Below are 14,567 nucleotides of genomic sequence, written 5' to 3'. Positions count from 1 at the left end.
CTGCCCGTAACCAATGTTAGTTGGCAATCAAGCCCACTACCATGGACCATATTAGAGAATTTGGAAAAATCCCAATTCCCATTTTGCAAGATTGTAAAAAAGAGACTATGGTGAATCTTTTTAAGGTTTTGTCAAAACCCCCTCATGTAACATATCATTGGGTAGATCTTAAAGAGTAGGTTCTAAATGCACATTCTTCGACAACTTTCGAGTTTGTATGCTCAAGACACCGCTAGACCTTCAACAATGACATTGGCCAAAAATGTCATGTATCCCAAAGGCATAGAGCTTCGAATGTGCTAGACCTTTGACAACACTGAGAGTAGCCAAAAATGTTGTCTCTCATCATGTATCCCAAGGCATAGAGCTTCAGAGTCCTGTCGCACTCGATTCAATGCTCGTCTCAATAGGTCCAATCGAGTAGCAACATCGAAAGGGGATGGGTTAGGGCCCGCCCATGGGTGTGTGTGTGTGTGTGAGCAATTCTCTCTATCTCTTTCCCTCTCATGCATTAAAAAAAAGAGATTGGCCAAAAATGTTCGGGCGAACCTCCGCCTTCTCCTCCTCTTCCCGAACCTCCAAGTTCGTGCCAAGTGGAAGCTTTGTGAAACTAACAAAAAAAAAAGGAGGAGGAAAATAACTGCAAGGTGGAAACTGGCCCTTAGGATTTATGACGGTGGCCCTTGGGGAATAGAAGGTTCCACGTTTGAAAATTATTAAGCGCGAATGCCAAGTTGGAATTTTTGAAAACATTTGCGGATAAGGCGACGTGTGGAAAAAAGGTAAGGTTTTCTGCCATTTCTGGGAAGGGTGGGGTCACGCGACAGGCGGAGTCCGGACGCGAAGCGTGTGGGATGGGCCCCACGGCGTTGCCAAAGCCCGTGACGATGTGGCATGCCAGCTTGGCAAGGCCTCCGTGTGCCCCCCCCCCCGCCACTGCTGCAAGTGCACTGCCGAGCGGCTGATTTTCCAAAATTAAATTTTTTAATAAAGGTGGTCGTCACTCCGCGCAGCACAGCAACAAAGGCTGGTGCCTCTCCATTTTTCTTGTTCTCCCTAACCCTAACCCTGCCCTGCCCTGCCCTGCCCTGTCCCTGAACCCCGACATGGCTCTCCACCTTCTCCATGGGACCTTCCACATCACTGTCATGCAGGCCTCCAACCTCACCGATGAACACCGCCACACCGGTGGTGCTCCCAAGTTCTTCCGCAAGGTCTGTGCCCTCCCCTCAATCTCTGCTAAGTTTTTCTGTTTTGTGCGATTCTTCGATGCTCAGGGTTAGCGTTTAGTTGAGGATTTTTTCCATGTACAACGTGGATCAAAGTCTTCTTCGTTTTTTTGCAAAAAAAAAGGGAGGGTTTTGAGTTTTCTATCATTTTAAGATGAGAGCTTTTGCCATTGTAGAAAGTAGAAGTGGCGTGTAGCCAGGAGGAATGCAAGCTGAGATAATAGGATTATGGTCAATTTTGCAGTGAGTGAATGATGGGGTTTATGTAAGTTATATGTCAGCGTTTTTTTGTCAAGGTTTTTTATTGGCTCGATTGGAGAATGAGGAGTTTTGCCAGTTACAGTACCAGTCTAGGGTGAGTGTAGATCAGGGTTTTGGTCGGGTTCAGGGCCAGTTTTGTGCTGTGTAGATGCCTGCTTTTCGTTCACTTAACAGTTCTTAAGGTTTTGGTTCAATTGTAACATTTTGATAGGGTTTATCACTACCATCACATGTGCTCACTTTGGCACAAGTGTAGATCCGGACACTGTGGCCATGGATCAGGGGTTTAATTTGTATGTAGACACCGTAACTGCCACAGTTTTCAGTGTTAGGGGATATCCGGAGTTCTCAGGATATGTAGTGACAAGGTCCACTTCTTTGTATTGTTGGCATCGTTGTCTAGCCTATATATAAATTTGAAGATTTGTGGATAGGGGATTGAGGGCTTGAAGTGAAAATTCTTCTTTCAACTGGCTAAGGGTAGAGTAATCCATTTCTACTTTTTGATTTAAAGGGTTTATGGGTCATGTAAGGATGAAAAGAGTGGGATGTAAGATCCAGGAAGCGCACTAATGTGTTTTGAAAGTACGTCATCGATGTCATTTGGAGTATTTAATTATGTATTTTGTGACTAGATTTAGGGTAACAGATTCACCAGAAGGCCTATCTGCTCCCACCCTATTGTGCAAAATAGTTTTAACACTGTTGTGGGTGAATTTAATCTCAGCTGATCGAAGGTGTGGAGGATGCAATCAAGGTGGGAAAAGGTTCAGGCAAACTGTATGTGTCAATTGAAATGGAAAATGCTAGGGTGGGCCGGACTCGAATCATAGCAGATGAACCCAGCAACCCGGTGTGGAATGAGTCCTTTCATATTTACTGTGCTTACAATGTTGCAAACGTGGTGGTGATGGTTAAGGATGACAACCCAGTGGGTGCATCAATATTGGGCAAGGCCAAAATTCCTGTAACTGAAATCCTATCTGGAGAGGAAATTGATCAGTGGTATGACCTCTGCCATGAGGATGGGGAGGCACTCAAAGGCGGGGCAAAGGTCCATCTCCGAATGCAGTACTTCGACATCTCAACTGATCCATTTGTTGGAAAAGGTGTGATAGATGGAAAATATCCAGGTGTTCCCTACACGTTTTTCCGGCAATGGAAAGGGTGCAAGGTGACTTTATATCAAGATGCTCATGTGCCCAACAATTTCTGCCCCAAAGTCTATCTGAGTAATGGCAAGTTGTATGAGCCACACAGATGTTGGGAAGACATTTACATGGCAATAAGTGGTGCAAAGCATCTGATATACATTACAGGCTGGTCTGTGTACACACAGATAGAGCTGGTTCGTGATAGGGAGAGGCCGATAGAGGGCTCAGAGGGATTGACACTGGGGGAGCTGTTAAAGAGGAAGGCAGCAGAGGGGGTGAGGGTGAATATGCTGGTTTGGGATGACAGGACCTCTGTAGGGGTTTTTAAGAAGGACGGGCTGATGGCAACACACGATGAGGATACAGAAGATTTTTTCAAGGGGAGTGAGGTGAACTGTGTGCTCTGTCCAAGGAATCCTGACAATGGGTTGAGTGTGGTGCAGGAGATACAGATCGGCACTATGTTCACACATCATCAGAAGATCGTTGTTGTAGATGCCCCCCTGCCTGGCTCTTCTAATGAAGAGCAAAGGAGGATTGTGAGCTTTGTGGGTGGTATTGATCTTTGTGACGGCCGGTATGATACTCAGTTTCACTCTCTTTTCCGCACTCTGGATACCGTGCACAAGGCTGACTTCCACCAGCCCAACTTTCCTGGTGCCAGTTTGAAGCTGGGTGGTCCCCGAGAGCCTTGGCATGACATACACTCCAAGCTTGAGGGTCAGGCTGCATGGGATGTGTTACATAACTTTGAACAGCGTTGGCAGAAACAAGGACGGGAGGGAAAGCTGTTGACCTTGCAGGAGATTTCAGCCATTGACCCTCCTTCGCCGGTGATGTTTGCTGATGACCCCAGCAGTTGGAGTGTCCAGGTTTTCCGATCTATAGATGGAGGGGCTGCTTTTGGTTTCCCTGACAATCCTGATGATGCTGCCAAGGCAGGGCTGGTGAGTGGGAAGGAAAGTATCATTGATCGGAGCATACAAGATGCATATATACATGCTATCAGAAGGGCTAAGAACTTCATCTACATTGAGAATCAATATTTTCTAGGAAGTTGTGCAAGCTGGGAGTCAGAGCAGAATTCGGGTTGTTCACACCTTATCCCTGTTGAGCTTGCCTTAAAGATAGCAAGCAAAATTGAAGCTGGGGAGCGGTTTAATGTGTATGTTGTAGTGCCTATGTGGCCTGAAGGTGTGCCGGAGAGTGGGTCTGTGCAGGCCATATTGGATTGGATGCACAGGACCATGGAAATGATGTACAAAATTATTGCCCAAGCATTACAGGCCAAGGGGCTTTATGATGAGAGTCCCCGAGATTATCTCACCTTTTTCTGTCTCGGAAATCGTGAGAAGAGGCTCGGGGATGAGTATATCCCTCCAGACAGTCCCGAGCATGACTCTGATTACAAGCTGGCCCAGGATAACAGGAGGTTCATGATCTACGTACATGCGAAGATGATGATAGGTGAGCAATTTTCTGAATTCTTGGATTTCTTTGTCTAAATGTAATCTCTGGTGAAGTGTGTGGCAACTTTTCAAAGTAAAGGGTTTCTATGGTAGTGTCAGGGATTTTAGCTGCAAATTCTTACCAAAACCTCTTGTGTTGAACTGCTTGTTTGGTTATTGCAGTGGATGATGAGTATGTGATCCTAGGATCAGCGAACATCAATCAACGGTCAATGGATGGAGGCAGGGATTCTGAGATCGCAATGGGAGCTTTCCAGCCAGCCCACACGACTGTGACTGAAGCACCGACTCCAAAGGCAGATGTTCACGGCTTCCGAATGTCATTGTGGTATGAGCATCTAGGCCGCTTGGACAACTCCTTTTTGCAGCCTTGGAGCTTGGATTGCATTCGCAAGGTGAACTCCATTGCTGACGGGCTTTGGGACCAGTTTGTTGCGGATGAGCCTGTTGATCTTCCTGGTCACCTCCTGACTTACCCTGTTGCCATCTCCAATGATGGTTCAGTTACAGAGCTCCCGGGTCGCAAGTTCTTCCCTGACACCAAGGCCCCCATCCTTGGTGCCAAAACTGCCCTCCCCCCAATTCTCACTACCTAAGCCAATTCAGAAATCATCTCAATTTGCTTCAAGTATTATTCAAAGACTTGAGTGTTGTATTCATCAAACATTTTCAGTGGGACATAATCATCTCTGTTTGGTTTCTGCTAGTATGTGTGTGTACATATGTTCTTAGGCTTCACTTTCAGACTGGATTTGGTTGAAGCTTTTCCCTTAACTTCATTCAAAACACTTCTTGAATTCTATAACCAGTATGAAAACTGCATGCGGAGTTTTGTAATTCACCAGCTTCAGTCTCAATGTGAAGCTTCGGATGTTTGTGGCTACCTCAGGATCTCCATTAAAAGGCTAGTGCACACTACTGGTTGTTATTTGATGACTAGTATTGATTGTTTTTGGCCTTTGTTGGCCTCAGTTGATGTAATTGGATTTCAGTCCTGCATGAATACAGCATGTCAAGTTCAGATTTTTAATTTAAGTGTTACTGTGATGAGGGGTTGTGAAGGCTCCAAGAGTTTGGGCACAAGTAGAATGTACAGGCAGTGTTTGTGAAACGTACCACTAAGGGAAATGAGAGGGCTTGCGATGGACATAGATGATTACTGTTTACAGGTAGCAGCAATTGATGAAAGCAACCATCTTTGGGGATCTATATAGATCCATTTTTTGAAATGAGAGGTGGACATAGTTGATTATTGCTACCTATCAAGCCAACGAATGAGAATCTCTTCTTTTTCTTTAATTAAATGCTAGTAGAAGACTCTTGATGACTGATTAGGGAGGTAAGGAATCTGAAGATAAACAGAGCTTGAAGTGCCTTCCATCATTGAAACCTCGAACTGAACAAGTCTCTCTCAAGCACTGTCATATGGGCACAAAAACCAGCCCGATGACGAAGTTTTGGAATATGCTAGAGTCACACCTAGGACCAAAAGATGAAGGTTAAGAAGGTAGGACAACGGTGAACCTCCCACAGTTCCCACTATTGGAGAGGATGCCAATGTAGAGACCAGTTTCACCTTGCTCAAGAGAAGACAAGGAAAAAAACCAGTCCATTCCACAACCCAAGAAAACTCGAAACATGGAATAGGGGATTGGTGAGGAAAAAGAGCTTTGAGGCCATGGCCTCCAAACTCTTGGGCGATGATCGAAGAGTGCCACACACAAGGGGGCCTATACACATTCCATACACCATTACCAACCTTGAGAGCTATGTAAGTGAAAGTTGGACAAACACCTGAGATATAGTAGGACTCATTGCCTTCCTTTCCTCGCAAGTCTAGATTTTTGTCAGCTCCTTACTACAAGGAAGCCAAGCCTATGGAAGTACTTTTAGGGATTGGATGGACTGAAAGTTAAAAGCGGGAATGGAAGAACAACCAATTCAAGACTCCTCGGATGAAGAGTCAGAGAATGACGAACTCGCTAAGGAAGGAGAAGTTCACCAAGCCTTTCCGAAGGTACCGTTGAATAAGCTAGGCCACTACTTTAAGAGTGATGATATGAATGGCGTCCTCCTTGTAAAATACAAGGATAGCCAAGTCACAACCATCCTAGATGGAGGGATTGGAACCAACATCATTACTAAGCAGTGTAGGGAAAAGTGGGGTTAACCATCATTTAACACTACCAGCCTAATAGTCAAGCTCATTGACCACAGCAAAACCTATGGGCTATTGCAAAATTTGAGAATCAAGACTTCCAGTCTAAGCTTCCGTCACTCTTTTGTGAAGATGAACTTTTCACAACAACTCAATTCCTATGACTGCATCCTTGGCAAACCCTTTATGAGAGACTCGAATTATCCATTGTGGACGGGAAGCCAGTTCCTCCACACTCCACCGACCGCTCCGACCGTCGTCACTGCCGGTGCCCTCCGATGACTCTGACCGTCGTCACCACCGGTGTGCTCCGACCACTCCGACTGCCGGCGCCCTCTGACTACTCCGACCGCTTCGACCGCCATCACCGCTGGTGTGCTCCGACCGCTCCGATCCTCCGACCGCTCCGACCGCTCCGACCGCCGGTGTGCTCCGACCACTCCGATCGCCGGTGCCCTCCGATGACTCTAATCGCCGTCACCGCCGGTGCCCTCCGACCGCCAGTGCTCTTTGACCCTCTGACCGCCGCTGGTCCCCTTCGACATCTCATACGTGCATGGCCAACTCCGATGGCACTCATGGAGGCAACACCCCTCTCCCTTTCCCAAGGCAGGGAGAGATCCTCTTCGAGATCCTGAGCACCATCATCCTTTCCTCTCTCCCTTTCCCAAGGCAGGGAGAGATCCTCTTCGAGATCCTCTTGAGCACCACCCGAGGAGGAGGACACCCAAGGAGGAGTTAAGGGGAGCACTCTTGGGACAGCGGACAGACAGTCGGGGACATACTCTCATAGAAGAGGACACTCTTTGGTGTATCACCTTGAGTTCTAGCACAGTCCTTCTATCGGCGGGTGGAGTCTCCCTTGTATCATTCCTTTTTGGTATTGTGATTGTAGTGTTGTGCTCTGTGTGGTGTTTTGTCTATCTCTTTGTGTGAGCGAGGTGAGTGACGTGTGAGTGGTGTGTGTGGTGTGAGAGAGAGGCTTGTAGGGGAACTGCGGTGCTAGGTGGTGGTCGGAGAGCACGGTAGACAGTGTAGAGCCTAGGTCTTGCATGTCTAGCCAGAGAGGTCGACTCATCCTTGGCGGGTATACTTTCCCGAGAGGATCCACGCTCCCTTCTCTCCCAACCATAGTGTTTATGGCGGTTGTCTTCGAGTTCCCTAGCAAGGACCGACGGAATCATCCACAACTTTAGACAAAATTTGGCGATCACGATGGGACTCTCCTAGAGGTCAAGGATAGTCTCAATTTTTTTCTTTTTCTTTTTTGGTGATTTTTGATCGTGGTGAGAGGAGTGTTGTGCATGCCCCCAAAGACTAGAGCTTCTAGAGGTGATTCACCCCTTCATTCTCCTCTTCGAACTAGTTGTAGGGTTCTTCCTCGTTCCCTTACTCTTCCCTCAACATCTTTCTCTTCTAACCCTATGGCAGCTCCAGGGCTAGAGCCATTGGCTACCGTCCTTAACCGTGTGCAAGTTAAGCTGCCATCCTTCAAAGGTACCATCACTGAAGATGCGGAAGACCATGTGCGGCGGTTCCTCTCACTATGTGTGACTCAAGAGGTCTCAACCGAGATGATGCACGCTTGGTCTTGTTCCCGACCACGCTGGAAGAAAGTGCCGACCGGTGGTACTAAAAGCAGTCAAGAAGGTGTACCCCACCTTAGTCACCACCCTGAAGAACATACCTAATCCCACCCTTGAAGGAGTCATTCAATCTTGTCTTGATGAAGAAAAGAGGCCAAAGGGAAGAGCTGAATCTTCAAATGCAACAACTTCATCGAATATCGAACAACTTTGTCACATCAAGTGATCAAAGTAAGATGTGTCCATTGCAAAAAGGTGGGTCATTTGGCAAATAATTGTTGGATCAAATATCCCAACAAAATGAAATGTAACAAATGTAAACAAACGGGACATATCACTTCTAAATGTCCTAACAAAGAGTCAGAGGCTAACTTTGTATCAGCCTCTAACTCCACTGAGAAATTCTTTTAAATCTCAATGTAACCACACCTATATTCCTAACCTTGTACGCCTAATGTTATAAAGGCAACCTATGTCCAATACCACCTATTCCAATTTTCTTTCATAGTTGGTATTAAGGGGGGGTATTAAGAGACTAAGGTATTGTAAAAGGGGAGGAGAAGGGTGTGTGTGTGAATGGACTTATGGTCCACTAGCTCACCTATTTAAGGTGGAGCTAGAAGGCAACGTATGAAGCATGAAGCTTAGTTGTATTTTGAGCAACTTAATAAGCAAGATATTTTCTTGTATTTTGTGAGTCCGTCTCCTCCACATATTTGATCTAGCATGAGCACCACGAAATTCTAACACTTCTTGAACCCTGAATCAGCCCCCCAATCCCAAGCTTATATTAACCCTACCCCCGATGGTCCCTCCTACTTATTAGCTACCCCACATACCCTTCCCCCCCATGGCTACTTTTGTACAAACCCCTCCACTGCCTCAGACCACTTCATCTCAACAGGGAGCTCAAGTAGCCATGGTAGCATACACCAATACCCCTCATCCCGGAGCAACCCTAACATACAACCCCTTGCTTATGCAAATTTCATATCAAGCAAGCACTCTCCCAACCTATCAGCAGTACCTCCCACCAGTGCCTGTCCCACAAACACCTCAAGTCTATCAAAACCCACCTCCAGTGGTCTATGCGACAGCCCCTCTAGTACCTCCGGCCGTTAACAACATGTATGGGGCTCGGCCTAACCAAAGGTACCCCAATCGCCGTCCTCCCAACAACCCCACCCGACCTCTTATATGCTACTGTTGTGGGGGGAGCGGCCACATGCAAGCTCAATGCACTGTACCAGAGGGCTCACCCCCATGCCTCCATTGCTCGGAGAGCCAAGACCACTACACCCGGGATTGTCCTAAAACCCCATTGGTTAACATGGTGGAAACTGTGGTGCCATCTCCCAAGGTTGACACTCCAATAGTGGCAGTGGTGCCACCTCCCACTACTGGCACTCCAATAGTGGCGGCCGTCACCCGGTCCCAAGGAGCCCCAAAGACACCAACTCCTCTCCCTGATGGTGCAATCTACCCATCCATTGTGGACCAAGCTTATAAGGAGGCCGTGGAGGAATTCATTCAAACACCACCCATGGAGAAGGAAGTGGCGCCTACCTTGGTCATTCCCCCAACCACCACACCTTCAAAGGCGAATGAGGAGTCTACCCAACCCAAGGTTAGTAATTTAAGTTGGGAGAAAAAGTTGGCAGGAGTAAAGGTAGAAATTACCCTTCCTCAGTTACGTGGTTTGAGCCAGGAAATAGGAGAGCAACTGCTAGGCTTGGTCCAGCATTGGTAGGGGTGAGTAGTAGTGGGCGACGGCCCAGGAGGTAGCAAGCAAGGGTATGCCTCACTGTCCCAGGAATGGTTGATCACCGAAGCCCAAGGGTGACAGTCTCCATGGGAGGAACTCAAATTATAGGAGCCATTGTGGATGGTGGTTCTGGTGTGAACATCATACCCGAAGCTACTAGGAAAGTCTTGGGTCTCTGAATTACTGAGCCAGCTCCCTTCGCCATCCGTAGAGAGAAGTGATGCCCGTGGGACTAGTCAGGCAAGTTCCGATCAGTTTTGAAGGATTAGTATGTGAAATGACTTTTGTGGTGTTAGACCTCCCACCAGCTCGAGGGGCCTACAGCTTACTCATTGGAAGGCCTTACTTGAGGGCAGCTCAAGTGATCCATGATTGGGGTCGGGACAACTTGCATATCCCTAACCCAGAGGGGACAGTGACCTTGCCCTTGGAAAAAGGCCCCTATGAGAGTGCTCGGGGTACTGCCCTACATGACATGATTCCCATTCGGGAGGAAGGACCCAATGACGAGGAAGAATGGGAGGAATGGCAAGGCTTACCAGTGGATGAGGACTGGGATCCATTCGGTTCAGATGGAGAGGTGGCAGAACCTCTATGGAATTGGTTAAATTCCTATGAGGGGTTCCAGTGCAACATGGTGGACATAATTGAGTTGGACCCTGACCCTATTCAAGAGCTGTCCCAAGAAGAAGAGTTCTCAAAAGAAGCAGGAGTACAGGATTGGACAGAATCTTTGCTCACTTTGGCCTCCTCCTCTGCAGCAACAATATCTCAACAAGTGTCTCAACAGGAAGAGATAGAGGTCATAGGTCTAGGGGAACCTGAGTTTTCTCGACAACCTCGCAAGAAGGTCTCTCAAGAGGAGTCATCAGAGGCACCTATAACCCCTCCTAGACGCACCTGCAAGGAGAGGCGGGCAGAGCACCTCAAGGCTCGGGAAGAAGCCTTGCCAGTAGAAGAGATACCCGCTGGCTGGACGAAGGAACACATTGGTGATTTCCCTCTCTAGACAACACCCCAGCCTATGACCCCGTAGCTCTCCATCAAGCAGCACTCGGCACCGCTCCTCTTCCACCAACCACTTACCACGAGGAGGTGAGAGAGCTGAACTTGGGCACAACAGAGGAGCCACGCCCCATCTTGGGGTGGCAACTTGGGTATGCGAGGACCCTTCCACTCTGCAGAGAATCACCAAATTTTTCAAAGAGCACCAAGATGTGTTTGCATGGACTTACAAGGATCTCCCAGGGATAGACCCAACCATTTGCACTCATAGAATTCCACTCAAAGAAGGCAGTCGGCGAGTCAGGAAGGGCATTTACCGCATGAACCCAAAATATTCTGAGGTAGTGAAGAAAGAGCTGGACAAGATGGAAGAGGCAGGTATCATCGTTCCCATTGAGCACTGTGAGTGGTTGTCACCTATAGTGGTGATTCCAAAAAAGAAGACCAACAAGATCAGAATATGTGTCGACTTCCAACCCCTCAATCAGTGCACAATCAAAGATGGGTTTCCTTTGCCTTTCATAGAGCGAGTTCTAGAAGATGTGGCGGGCCATGTGCTTTATTCTTTCATGGATCGGTTCAGCGGCTACAACCAGGTAGTAATTGACGAGAAGTATCAGCTCAAGACAGCATTTTTCACACAATGGGGAACATATGCCTACAAGATGATGCCCTTTGGTCTTTGCAACGCCCCTGTCTCATTCCAGAGGACCGCCACCAAGATTTTCCAGGATTATTTGAATGATTTTTTACGCATCTTTTTGGATGACTTCTCTAACTTTAGTGGGAAAAAAGGCATGCTTAGGGTGGTGGTTCTAGAGGAACACCTACCTCAACTCACTTTGGTGTTCTTGAAGTGCAAGGTATCCGGTCTCCACCTTAAACCCTTCAAGTGCCACTTCCTTGTGGGTCATGGTGCCCTTCTGCGTCACATCATCTCGGTCGATGGTCTTTCCCTTGATCCAGACAAGATCATCGTTATTCTCAGGTTAGCCCCCTCGTCCAATCCTAACGGTGTGTAGGAGTTGCTCGGGCATACAGGCTACCAGTGTCGGTTTGTCTGCATGTATGCAGATATTTGTTTTCCACTCAACCGTTTGCTCCACTTGGATGTTCCCTTCCATTGGGGCCTAGATCAAGAGAGAGCCTTCACTTTTCTCAAGTACATGCTGGTGCATGCTCCCGTCCTCATCACTTCGAATTGGGAGTTGATCTTCCATGTGCACACGGATGCCAGTGCAATAGCAGTAGGAGCAGTACTAGCACAGCCACATGTGGATTTAAAGATGGATAGGCCTATTGTTGGAATTAGGGTTGCAGGAAAGCACACAAAGCTTGGAGAAGAAGAAGCAAGAATGCACACAACACACAATGTATTAGATTGTGTCAATGTACAAAAGATAAGTTAGCCCTAGTATGATGGGCGTATATACAAGCCGGGGGAAAAAACCTCCTAAAGAGGGAAAAAGTGCCCCGGCGGTCCTAAGTGTGTTCACACACATCACTGCCTATGTATATGGCAACAAATCCCCCCTGGGAGTGATGGTGTGAACGAGAGCTGGCACTCATGTATAGGGGAGTGCCATGCCCGAAGTAGATCAATCCACAAAGGGGAGCAAGCCCAAAGCTTTGCGGAAAGCTTCGAACTTCTCACGAGGAAGCGCCTTTGTGAAAAGATCGGCGAGGTTGTCCTGTGTTGGCACATAGGCCAAGCTGATCTCTCCTGCTGAGAGTCTCTCCCTGACATAGTGATAATGCACCTCAATGTGCTTTGTGCGAGCATGAAAAACTGGGTTTCTCGACTGCCAATGTGCTCTGACTGTCAGTGTAGATAGAGGTGGCAGCAGACTCCTGTCCCCAACACCCAAATCAGCCATAAGCCGTCTGAGCCACACACACTCAACCGTAGCTGTGAAAGCTGCCCTGTACTCAGCTTCACAACTCGAAGTGGCCACAGTAGGTTGCTTCTTGCTCAACCAAGATATGCATGAGCTACCGAGCATGAAACAAAAACCACTTGTGGACACTCTTGTGTCATAGCAACCAGCCCAATCTGAGTCCGAAAAAGCATGTAAATCTGGCGGCAACGATCCCCCCTTGGGATAAAACAACCCAAGATATATGGTGCCACTCAAGTAGCGAAAGATGCGTTTAACTGCCTTCCAATGTTGAGACCCTGGGCTATGCATAAACCTGCTCACCTATGAGACTGCAAACTGAATGTCCGGCCTCGTAATGCATACATAAATGAGGCAACCAACAGCTGTCTGATAAAGTGTGACATCAAAGTGATCTCCAGCATCATGAAGACTCAACTTCAAACTTGTCTCCATTGGAGTAGCAATAGGCTTGCAGTCTTCAAGGCCAAATCTCCGCAACAATGTCTCAATATACTTTGTCTGACACAAAGTAATACCTCCATCACACTGCTTAAATTGTATCCCCAAATAATGATGCAAATGTCCCAAATCTGACATCTCAAAAGAGGCATTCAAATCAGCCTTAAAATTAGCAATATGACTTTCATTTGGTCCTGTGAGCAGCATGTCATCGACATAGAGAGCAATGATTAGATGTACATCATCCACACATTTAACATATAAAGTGCTTTCTGTTGGACTATTCTGAAAACCATGTGCAGTCAAATATGCATGTATCTTTTCATACCAAACTCGTGGAGCTTGCTTTAAACCATATAAAGCCTTTTTCAACCTGCACACTTTGTTTTCTTGCCCTCTTTGAACAAAACCACGAGGCTGCGACACCTCCTCATGCAAATCTCCATTCAAGAACGCAGTCTTTATGTCCAACTGATGTACATTCCAACCATTATGAGCTGCCAATGCACAAATGCTACGAATTGTAGTCATAGGACAAGTAGGAGCAAAGGTCTCATCAAAATCAATGCCCTTTTCTTGAGCATAACCCTTTGCAACAAGTCTAGCCTTATAGCGATCAACACTGCCATCTCTCTTTCGTTTCAACTTAAAAACCCACTTACATCCAATGGCCTTTTTACCAATAGGCAAATCACATAAAGACCATGTACCATTCTTCATTATAGCATCATATTCACTTTGCATTGCAGCCAACCAATTTTCTGAGTTTTGTGCCTCATCAAATGAAAGAGGTTCTTCCTCTTCACACATACTAGACACAGACAAAGCATAACAATCTGATGCATAAGAGGCATGCTGAAAACCTGAATGAGTACGACTAGATATAGGTGCATCAATTTTACTATCACGCAAGGTTTGCACCAGCCATTTAGGCATACCTCTAGCCTGCTCATTTTCAGCCCTATCCTCAAAAATTACATCCTGTAAATCTGCATCAGAAATGGGCTGATCTGTGATGTCGTTTGATATCCGCATAGGCTGAATATTTGCCTCATTAGGACTTACATTTGAATTCCCACCTGTAAACAAAGGCAACAATGTATCAAATACATCCCGTGAGCTCACACCTGTCTCTTTGGTACATGATAACAAAGGCTGCACAGCATCTTCCACAAAAACAACATCTCGACTAATCAAGATACGCTTTGACTGCGGATGATACAATCTGTAACCCTTGCTCTCAGCACTGTAACCAACAAAAATGCATTTGACAGCCTTATCATCCAATTTTTTGCGTTGTTGCACAGGCACTAAAGCATAGGCCAAGCAACCAAAGACACACAAGTGACCAATAGAAGGCTTCCTGCCATGCCAAGCTTCGTATGGAGTAATAGACTGCAAGGCCTTAGTGGGACACCTATTGAGTACATATGCAGCACACATGACAGCCTCAAGCCAAAACGCATGTGGCAAAGCTTGGCTCTTGACCATACATCGTGCCATCTCCATAAGTGACCTGTTTTTTCTCTCAGCAACACCATTTTGCTGAGGGGTATACGGCACTGTACATTGGTGTTTTATCCCACGACTAGCCAGAAATG

The 14,567-nt window shown here is 46.9% G+C and overlaps 1 protein-coding gene across 1 annotated transcript; it reads left to right on the top strand.

Moving 5' to 3' along the window:
• The first annotated feature begins 976 nt into the window (after nt 1-976).
• LOC147612087 (phospholipase D alpha 1-like) lies at nt 977-5,143 on the top strand. The gene is made up of 3 exons (XM_086783963.1): nt 977-1,214; nt 2,218-4,111; nt 4,276-5,143. The coding sequence occupies exons 1-3, from the start codon at nt 1,107-1,109 to the stop codon at nt 4,707-4,709; spliced, it is 2,436 nt and encodes an 811-aa protein (XP_086640089.1). The 5' UTR covers nt 977-1,106; the 3' UTR covers nt 4,710-5,143.
• The last annotated feature ends 9,424 nt before the right edge of the window (nt 5,144-14,567 follow it).

The sequence above is a fragment of the Cibotium barometz genome, chromosome 46, assembly GCF_041138505.1.
Source record: "Cibotium barometz isolate CiBa-2024 chromosome 46, ASM4113850v1, whole genome shotgun sequence".
Classification (NCBI taxonomy): domain Eukaryota; kingdom Viridiplantae; phylum Streptophyta; class Polypodiopsida; order Cyatheales; family Cibotiaceae; genus Cibotium; species Cibotium barometz.
The sequence above is the reverse complement of the archived record's forward strand: the minus strand, read 5'-3'. Positions and strand labels throughout refer to the sequence as shown.

Coding starts and splice junctions, on each gene's coding strand:
- LOC147612087 (XM_086783963.1), top strand. CDS start 1,107: ATGGCTCTCCACCTTCTCCATGGGACCTTCCACATCACTGTCATGCAG. Junction 1,215..2,217: donor CTCCCAAGTTCTTCCGCAAG/GTCTGTGCCCTC, acceptor ATTTAATCTCAG/CTGATCGAAGGTGTGGAGGA. Junction 4,112..4,275: donor ACATGCGAAGATGATGATAG/GTGAGCAATTTT, acceptor TGGTTATTGCAG/TGGATGATGAGTATGTGATC.